Below are 10,402 nucleotides of genomic sequence, written 5' to 3'. Positions count from 1 at the left end.
GGGGGGCCCGGGCAGTAACGTGGGCCATGGGCAGCGGCAGGTGAAGCTTCGCTGCTCGCCCACCGCTCACCTCTCACTGTGCGGCCCGGGGCCTAACAGGCCGTGGACCAGGACCGGTCCGTGGCCCGGAGGTTGGGGACCGCTGTTTTAGACCATTCAATCTGTAAGATCCTTCCTTCCTCAACTTACCCCTTTTTCACATACTGATATGCCACATCTCTCAGGCCTGGTCGGAATACTGAAATTCTGTGCCACGTTGTCTTTTGACTGACATCACCTAAATCACAATAGGGAATGTGGTTACAAATGCAAAAGACAAGCGCCAAAGGACAACGTGTCCCAGCAAAACCAATGCCACAATTTCTAAAAGAGCAGAACAGAATTAGAGAAGGTCCTTTCTAAAAGTATCTAATTAGATAATTCACAACAAATAATGTCTACTTACTGCTGATAAAATTAAGAACCCGGGCTTTTGTACTCACCCATTTGGTGTGTTTCATTTTCCCCTGATCGCCACATCTCATTTGTTGCTAGAGAAAATATTGTGACTGGGTTTTTTCCTTCTACCTGTCTCATGACAGGGTCCTGACCTACTCGACCAAGTAACTGCACACGATTCAGAGCTGAAAGGCAATGTGTAGATAAAACGAGACTGAGAGAAATGTCCAGGGCGGAACAGCTACAAACACTACTCCAACTTCAGTCTTGGCATTAAGCAAAACCCAAGTTCTAGAAGGTTTGAAAGTAAGTTGAAGACAGAGGTTGGGAAGGAAAAAGAGGGTTGGCAAGAAAGGAGAAAATATTCGAGGAAGCAGCCCCACAAAACAAACGTTAAGCTCTTTATCTAAATTCTTCTTTTAAATACCTAAAAAAAATTCTTTAAACTGTCTGTAGAGTTAAAAGAACAAATCTGAATATCTTTATAAATACAAGGGACTGTTTCTGTGAAACAACAGCTTTCACAAACATTCACTACTTCAGCCACATAGCACACACCCTTGGAAGACTCAGATAACCAAACAGGACTCAAGGAAATTCTTTGGCAGGAAAGTGACAACAAGAGTGAGTAAAAACTGACTGGTAAACAAAGAAGGGCCCAGTTTACAGGAGCCCTGCAGCCTGGTGGGGCAAGGCCAAGATCTGAGAGGCAAATATGAGTCAAGAGCGTGATGATTAATAGATTATAACCCAACGAATACACCTCTTGTGCAACACTGAGAATATCAGCATACTGCTATAAATAACACACTTTAAACTTGGAAATCAGCTACTACTTACATCTTTCGAGAACCAAACTGCCAGCTATTTCAGACTCACGTCTTACAAACTGATGAAGGACCTAAAGTGGAACAAATAAGTAAAACAGCTTTAATCCGGGGGGAAAGGCAAATACAAACAGAAGACCCTTTCACACGTGGTCACCATCTAGTCAGCAGCTCCTATGGCATACATCCACCCAAGACAAGAGGTGTGCCCATCACACAGAGCCAGGAGGACCATGCAAACACTTAAGGGCAGCCTACTGCAGAAGCCCACAGGTACACAGGAGGTACTACACAGTATACCCAAGAGACTTCATTTACAGTCCTCTCCCGCTTCTTTTGTGGCAATCTTCCTGATTACGGTGCCTCTGTGTTTGTACACAAAGGTAAATAAATACATGTTGGAAAAAGTCATGCTTTCGACAGACCAAAGAAAAAAGTCTAAGATAAACAAACATGATTCTTTGATAAAATGCAAAGATATGACTGCCCAAATCGGTCTGTCAGACAAAGGGAATCACTGCCATGTAACAGCAGCACTCAATGATAACAACAGCTATCATTACTGAGTCCCCGCTAACTGCTTTACCTCTCATCAATTATTTCTCAGACTAAATCTATAAACTATGTAAAATTACCACCACTTTATAGATGAGAAACATGAAGTTCAAAGAGACAGAGTAACTTGCCCAAAATCCTACAGGAAGTAAGTGGCAAGTCACGCTGAGATCCCAGGGCCGTCTGACCCCAAGGCTGCTGCTTTTCCCACTGCCCTCTGCTGCCTCTTTAAGGACATTCTGTGTAAGGGCTACTGCCAAGATATGAGGACACATCACTGGGAACATCGCTGGGTTCAGAGAGCTAACCATTACATCAGAGAAACATGTGTCAAGTGGTGGCACTGTTAATAAGCGACCAATTAAAACAATACCCACTCCAGGGGTGGTACTCTGGCTATGGAATCCTAGCGCTATGTTTGGGAGCAGAGAGTGGGTAAGAAAATCAAAATGTGAGTTACAACATATTAAAGATCAAACTGCTAACTGCTATCTGTGTCATGATTCCAGAGAGGTGCTAATCTGAGTGCTCAGATGAGCCAGAGCTCCTAAGTTTCATGGAACAACAGTTTGCCTCATTGGGGGCACACAAAAATCAAGACCTACTGGAGGAGCAGAAATGGGGAAAGAATTAATTTAACTGGGATACTTTTTAAAATTAAACATTTAACTCTCTTATACACGGCTTTAAAGATATCGTAACACTGTAGAATCGTGTATTAAGGCAGGAATAGCTTTTCCAGGCTTCACATTTCAACACATGAAAAAGTATACGTTTCAAAAGTACGTATAAGTTAGTACGGATCCAAGAATATAGGGCCAACTCTACAGCAGAGCGGGGGAAATGTGAACAGGTTTCACGGAGGAATTGCTTCTTCCTTTCACAAGATGAGTGCGAGAGGTGATCTAAAGGAGAATCTGTAGCACTTGGTGCAACAGTCACCCAGATGAGCTTAAGTGAGCAAAAAGGGGTCTAGGCTGGCTCAAGGCTGGCGGGGCTGACTGAGGAGATCAGGGGAGGAGTCTGACTGGGTGACATGAGAAGCAATCCTGGACCTGGTAAACGTGTGGTGATGCTGAGACCTCACCTGCTCTCCTCAGCACAAGGAGGCAGGGCGGGGTGGGGAGGCAGGCTGACAACACATGAGGTGCGTGGTCAGAAAAGAAACCACCTGTCTTATTAAAAATAATAATAAAAAAAAACGGAACGGTTGTCATAGTCTGCAGATCAACAACGACTTTCAATGCTCTCTAACTGATCTACGTGCAAGACGCACATGTTTTTAAAAGTAATTATTCCCATTACATATGTGAACACACTAGAGAAGTTTCGTTTTGCTTTAGTGAACATTCTTTACCCAAGTAAAATCTGTCCCCAGCCCTCATGTCAAATAAGTACACCAAGGTGTGTGGGCTCAAAGGACTTTTGCCTCTGCAGGCAAAGGCCTAAAGAAATTTGATCACTATGGCTTATAGTAACACATCCCAACACTAATACGAAGAAGTGATTACCTGCACTACAGGTCTTCGAAACATGGCTTCTATTTCCTTTTCTTACAATCTAACCTTTAATCTTTTCCTGAAGAAAAAAGAGATCAATTAAGTCCTACAGTAAGAATATGAATTCACTGAGTCCCAAGTGCCTAACTGCATCCACGACTTTTATGCAACCCACCTTTAGACCGTATCGCATCAACAGCTCTGCACAGGGGACGGGAAGGACTCCCTCCTGCTCCCAGAAAGCCCCTCTCGCACCTTCAAGCCTCTTTGATCCCTCTTAACTTCCTCCTCCTCCAACCCACACCAAAAAATCCTGATTCTATCCCCATTTCCGTTCCACTGTCTTCTCAAATTTTATTAAAATGCAAGTTCCCTTCGGGCAGGGACTTCTGTCGGACTTATTCACTGTTACACCCAATACCCCTAAAACAGTTCCTAAGACATAGTAAGGGCTCAATAAATATTAAAATGTTAGCACGGGGCTTCAATCTGAAACGTGTGGCCGTAAAAACTACCGCCTCCTGCCCCGTCACCAAAGACCAAGGAGATCCCTGGGCTTCGCCGCCTCACCGCCGAGATGTGCGGGCGCCCCTTCTCCAAGATGACGACGCTCCCAACCAACAACGTAAAGGAATTGAGAGGGGCGACGAAACCACGGAGTCCTCTGCGCGAGGGAGAAGACAAGGTCCACACACCGACACAGTACCGCCTCCAGGACCCACGCAAAGCCTTCCGCCCCTTCTCCCTCCCTCACCTGAGGCTCAGGCTCCGACAGCTTCCAGGCAGGAACTCATTTCCGGTTGCTGCTGGGACGCAAGACTCGCGAGAAGAAGGAGGAAACGGAAATCCCGCTGCGTGCGTCGTAGAAATGAGGCCGGCCGGCGCCCCGGGAAACACGCCCCCTTAACGCGGTAGCTCCGAAAGCTTTCTTCTGGGCGGGAGCGAATGAGTCAACGCAGCCAAGTGGTTCAGTTAACCTATTTGCAAGTTCCTAGCGAAATGAAATTACTATTTGAAGAGGTTCCCGGCCCGGCCCGGGACTCTGCAAGGTGGACGAAACAAAGGATAGCTGCGCCTCTGGAAAAAACTGGAAAGGTTCAGGCCTCCAAAAGCAAGAAGAAAAAAACAAAACAACAAAAACAAACAAAAAACGGAAAAAGTAGAGAAAGAGCCTAAAGCGCAAAATTTAAGGGTCACCAAAAAAATGGGAATCAAAATAAATAGTAATGCAGTGTTTTCAAAAGTCATAATTAAGGCAAAAAATTCGTGAATAAAATATGAAAAATTTTATTAAATACAGTATCTGAGCCAGATAGGATCCTAAGGCACCAGGAAAAACGTGTGCCCCTATATACAAGTTTTTATGTATTTTAAAAAAACTTTCCAAGAACATTAAAGTACTTGAAGAACTATTGAACATCTGAAAATTAGGTGCATTAAAACTAACAATGTTGCTTTAAGCTTAAATATTTTGCTTTTACCAAAAACATAATTTTACCTTCCTGGCTTTAACAGAAGTAAACTGACTGATAGTATTTTCAAAATCTACTTCCAACACATACCCTAACTCACTCTTAAGACTATGACTTACTACTTGGTATATTTCTTGACGCTTACCTCTGTTTTACTTCCACCTTCAAGATGTTTAGTCCTGGAAACATACCATGTTATGCTGCCTTCAGGTCTTGCACAGGCATTAAGCATCCCACACTCCACTGTGTTACTACTGTAACATACCCTCTGATGATTTCCTACTTAAAAGTCCTATTTCCACTTGAGCTGTTGAGTCAAGTGAAAAACCAAATTCACCCTTTCCTTCATAGCCAGTTTCCCCCTTCTAAGCTCCTTGTTTGTTTTAATGGTACCAAGATTCTCCCAGACTTGAAGTTTGGAATCATCTTTGACACATCTTACTGATCACTTACATCTGTTCATCCATATCCAATCACTTGGCCCTAAAAGTTCTATCTTCATTAGGCCACAGATCTCTCCCTCTTTCTTTCTGTTCACAAACACTTTGGGGTAAGGAGTGTGGAAAACTTTGTTTAAAAAAAAGAAAAGCAGAAAGCACCATGCAAACTGAAAATAGACACACCTTTGGCAAACTTTTATAACCTTATGAATAACATCTCAGTGGAGAATCTGGGCTAATCTGAATTCTCTCTCAGACAGGAGTTACCAATACACGTTCTCCTTAGACTGTTGGCTGGAGAAAGTTGCAAGTGCTGTTTTCTTGGACAAAGAAAAACATATTAAGATGTATAATGTCATGGAAGAACAGAGTTAAAACATTTTCTTCTGTCATCAAATAGATCCTCCTTCACAATATGACAAATACTTCTGCATTGCTTTACTCTTCAGCATCAGAGATGTCCTTTCCACATACTTTCAAAATTCTCTACTCAAATCGTCTTTCCTTTGTTCTCCCATTTCACTTTCTTTACACACTCAGTCTATCTTGTATTAGAATTTAAATGCCCATGAAGGTGCCTCCTTTTCCTCATTGATTGTGAGCTCTTAGAGAATAGGGACCTTGTTGTGAATATCCAGTTGGCAATTATGCTTTAAACAAGAACAGGCCACAGGCCAGAACAGAGAAATAGAACCTAGAAGGATACTCAAATAGGCCTGAAATTAGAAAATTAAAAAAAGAAAAAGAATCTAGAAGAGTAGCTGAAATGTATTTTTTAATTAAACATACCACTTTTGCAAGAATCTACAATTTGCATTTTGATGAGGAATTCCTGAAACTTCTTCATGGTGTGCATATACCTGCACACACTCTAACATAATCATAACCTTTCTGTAGTTCATCCACTGACCCAGAAAGTACCTTCCCAATGCTGAGAAGTGGTGAAAGCATCATGGCTTTAATCAGTTACAATTACCCCTTGCAACAGTGGAATAATTCAGGGCTTTCATCCTTTACAAAGCTAGCTGAGAAAGAGACATGTCTATTATATATGCCCAAGTCCACAAAGTTATCTATGGCCTTGCCTTTTTTTTTTCCTTATGATAACAGATCAATTTTAATTCTAGCACCTGCAGCTATACAAGGGTGTGCATTATAAACTTCATGGAACTGTTGTACACATTCAATAAAGTGACAACTGTGCAATACCACTTAGTATCTCAAGATCAGGAACATACATTGGAATTGTTTAAACACAATCCACAGAATTAAAAACAAAATCAGAAGTCATCCACAGTTATACTCATTGTCAATTAAAAGTTTTATCACTTACTACTTGATATAACAGTCAATATCTAGGAGGAGATATCGGAAGTGATTTCAGATTCTCATCCTGTTGAACTCTGTTGGAAAGGTTTCTTGAGTAGCTATGCGACTGGCCAAAGGTGGGTACAACTGGGACCAGAACAGCATGTAAGGTTCTACCACAGTTTCTGTAGTTTTCACTTTTTTTCCTTTGTCAGTGAAAAGTGAACAGTAAGAATTAAATACTTATCTTTACATATACACACGGTATGCTGTGAAAGCATATTTGCTAAAAATATGGAACGCTTCATGAATTTGCGTGTCATCCTTGCACAGGGGCCATGCTAATCTTCTCTGTACCGCTCCAATTTTAGTATATGCACTGCCAAAGCGAGCACTGGCCTTGCCTTTTTTGCCCCCTAAATTAAAAAAAGTCTCAGCTATAGGCATCAAGTGGTAGAGACCAGGGTTGGCAATGCTTTCTCACAGATAGGAAGCTTTGGACAATTTCAGTGCTGTAGAAGGACATTTTTTAGATATTTTTAATCAAGTTTTCACTTTGCTTTTAAATCAGTTTTTCCTCAAGCCTCATAACTATTGGAAAATTACAGCACTTATTACTTAAACTGATTACTATCACGTTTTACATTGATTCAAAAGCAATTTTAGCAATACTCCATAGTTACTATGGCTATTTTTTGTTAAATATTTTTTGAATTTTTGAATTTTATTTATTTTTTTATACAGCAGGTTCTTATTAGTTATCCATTTTATACACATCAGTGTATACATGTAAATCCCAATCTCCCAATTCATCCCACCACCACCACCATCCCCACCGTTTTCCCCCTTTGGTGTCCATGTTTGTTCTCTACATCTCTGTCTATTTCTGCCCTGCAAACCAGTTCATCTGTACCATTTTTCTAGGTTCCACATACATGCGTTAATATACGATATTTGTTTTTCTCTTTCTGACTTACTTCACTCTGTATGACAGTCTCTAGATCCATCTACGTCTCTACAAATGACCCAATTTCGTTCCTTTTTGTGGCTGAGTAATATTCCATTGTATATATGTACCATACCTTCTTTATCCATTCATCTGTCGATGGACATTTAGGTTGCTTCCATGACCTGGCTATTGTAAATAGTGCTGCAAATGAACATTGGGGTGCATGTGTCTTTTAGAATTATGCTTTTCTCTGGGTATATGCCCAGTAGTGGGATTGCTGGTTCGTATGATAGTGCTACTTTTAGTTTTTTAAGGAAGCTCCATACTGTTCTCCATAGTGGCTGAATCAGTTTACATTCCCACCAACAGTGCAAGAGAGTTCCCTTTTCTCTACACCCTCTCCAGCATTTATTGTTTGTAGATTTTTTGATGATGCCCATTCTAACTGGTGTGAGGTGATACCTCATTGTAGTTTTGATTTGCATTTTGTTAAATTTTTTTAAAAACTCAACCTGACAGTTTTTATGCAATTCAAGATTGACAGTATGGTTCATACAGAGATTTTTAGGATACCTAACGGTTCAGGCTGAAATGTTGACATTTATCTTTCAGTGTTCATCTTTCTACAGTTTTAGATAAATAGCTTCTACAAATTGGTAGATGTGTTAGAGCTTAGTAAAGCACAGTAGTATTTCTTTATAAGATTTCTTTAACTCAAGATTGTTGGCACCTTAACATCAGTGTTCATGTTTAAGAAACAGAACTTCATGACTGAGGATGGAGTTTCTCACTGAGGCCAGGGGTCAACTTCCAACTGAAATGGAAGGGATTAAATTCCAAACCCATTGAGGATCCAGTCCCTCTCACACTCAGTGTCTGTGCAGCTGCCTGCTCTTTTGGTGACTTCCTGCTACTGTGGAGCCCAGCAGAGAGAAATGGAGAGAAACCAACAGTCTGGCATCGGGTCCATTCAGGTGCTAGAACAATCTTTGAGGAACGTGGTAGAGAAGGGGTCATAGGCCCTAATAGTAGTTGTCAATGCCTGAGAAGAAAAGTGTAACCACAGAATTGTGGGCTATACATTGCATACTCTTAATAATATACCTGCTTATAAATCGTCAAGTGTGGTTGACCTTGCAGCACTGTACCGCAAGGGACATGGCTGGTGTCAGGGAGGCAAGAGATAAATTAACTCAGTTTTAAAACCTGAATAATCAACTATACTCCAATATAAAAAAAATTAAAATTAAAAAAATACATGAGTACAGGGGGAAAAAAAAACCTGAATAAAGACTCATTTTTTTAAATGTCAGTGGGCAATATGGAGCACTATACCCCACTTAACTGCATGGAAGAAATTGCTACTCCAAAACAGAAGAATGATGTGATGGTTTGTTCAATGATTTATTCAATTTTTTTTTTTTTTTTTTTTGCGGTATGCGGGCCTCTCACTGTGTACGCGGGCCTCTCACCGTTGTGGCCTCTCCTGTTGCGGAGCACAGGCTCCGGACACACAGGCCCAGTGGCCACGGCTCACGGGCCCCGCCGCTCCGCGGCATGTGGGATCCTCCCAGACCGGGGCACGAACACGTGTCCCCTGCATCGGCAGGCGGACTCCCAACCACTGCGCCACCAAAGAAGCCCGATTCATTCAATTTTAAAAACTTCTTAATTTGCTTTTTAAGATTAAGGGAAAAGAAGAAAACAAGGCAGCCAAAAAGCCTACAAGCCATGAAGAGGCTAACGTCATCAATATGACACAACTAGGAGTTCTCAAATGCCTTTATGACCAACATTATTTTGTATCATAGCTTGGCCATTATTAGCTTTTAGGGCCGTGAAGCTGGGCCTTAAAGCCAAGACCTGTTAGTACCAGCCTATTGAATTCTCTCTCCTATCTACTCGTGGTTTCCAACATAAATTTCTTATTCTTTGTTAGTTACATATTTATAAAGATGAGTGCTTTACTCATATTTGGCTTTGGGCCAGATAAAAACCTTTATTTACAAACATTCTATTCCTTTAAAAATATATATACAGAGTAAAGGATTTGGATAAAATAAGTTAAATCACAGGAAGCAAAGCCAACTTCTGTTAAAATCAAGGAGAAATTGGTGACAGCCAAAGAATCAAAACCAGTTATAACAGTTACAGGAGGCTCAAAGCAAATAGATTGAGGGACAACAAACCACATCAAATTTCCCTTGAACCCTCTACCCAGTGGCTTTGTTCCACAAGTTAATAGCCAGCTCAGAAATATGAAGTTATGTAGAGTCTTATTTCTACCTACCTCATATGGTGGTGAAGTCATTAACTTAATAAATACAACATCAGAGAAAGGGGTTGGCTCCATTCAGAGAATGCAGTAGGAAAACTACTTGCTCAAAGTGGCTGAAAATTCCTTGAGGAATAAAATCATCTAACCTGGGAAATGTTGAAATCCAGGCACACTTTCTTGTAAGCTGTTACCTCAACTCAAAACCAAATTGAATTCCTTTCTGTTTGCCCAGAGGGTCCCTGGGATCCTTGATAGGTAGGTAGGCAGCCTCATAGCCCACAGGCTGCACAAAGGGCTGCTTTCAGTTCAGAGGTCCATGCTTTCCCGTTGCGCACCAACAAATCTGAGAAGTGAATGAACTGTTGACAGGTGGTGTTAGGAATGTAGCAAGAGAGAAGAGAAATGGCTACCAATGATAATACCTACGACCACTGCTGCTAGGAAGTCTTGATAGCTGTAGGATCTTGGCTAAAAATGCTAAATTAGGAGTGGCTTTTGAAATCTTTGGGCACCCAAGTCCGTTAGTTTCTCCCTTTACAAGAGAAAGGTTGACACAGTAGGTATCTATTTGGGGGATAAAAGGTGAGTTGGTGTGAAAGGTGTTCTTATGGGGAAGACTGCCCCCAGGTGAAGCTT

General features: G+C 41.4%; 2 protein-coding genes across 3 annotated transcripts in view; both read right to left on the bottom strand.

Moving 5' to 3' along the window:
- The window catches only part of SSBP1 (single stranded DNA binding protein 1), a 9,359-nt gene extending 5,242 nt beyond the window's left edge, over positions 1–4,117 (bottom strand). Inside the window, exons 1-5 of one of the 2 annotated variants that reach the window (XM_007466630.1) lie at positions 4,074–4,117; positions 3,332–3,398; positions 1,279–1,339; positions 483–623; positions 190–277 (exon numbers count right to left, since the gene is read on the bottom strand). In XM_007466630.1, coding sequence (XP_007466692.1) covers positions 190–277; positions 483–623; positions 1,279–1,339; positions 3,332–3,355 — 314 coding nt within the window. In that variant the 5' untranslated portion in view covers positions 3,356–3,398; positions 4,074–4,117. Of the gene's footprint in view, positions 1–189; positions 278–482; positions 624–1,278; positions 1,340–3,331; positions 3,406–4,073 lie in introns of those variants that run through there. The other variant, XM_007466629.1, reaches the window with a different exon arrangement.
- Positions 4,118–10,371: 6,254 nt separating this feature from the next.
- Positions 10,372–10,402, bottom strand: part of WEE2 (WEE2 oocyte meiosis inhibiting kinase) — a 22,297-nt gene continuing 22,266 nt past the window's right edge. Inside the window, 1 exon segment of the mRNA XM_007466628.1 lies at positions 10,372–10,402. This exon segment is cut by the window's right edge and continues 8 nt beyond it. Coding sequence (XP_007466690.1) covers positions 10,372–10,402 — 31 coding nt within the window.

The sequence above is a fragment of the Lipotes vexillifer genome, unplaced genomic scaffold, assembly GCF_000442215.2.
Source record: "Lipotes vexillifer unplaced genomic scaffold, Lipotes_vexillifer_v1.1 scaffold71, whole genome shotgun sequence".
Lineage (NCBI taxonomy): Eukaryota > Metazoa > Chordata > Mammalia > Artiodactyla > Lipotidae > Lipotes > Lipotes vexillifer.
Note: the sequence above shows the minus strand (reverse complement) of the source record. Positions and strands in the feature narration are given on the sequence as shown.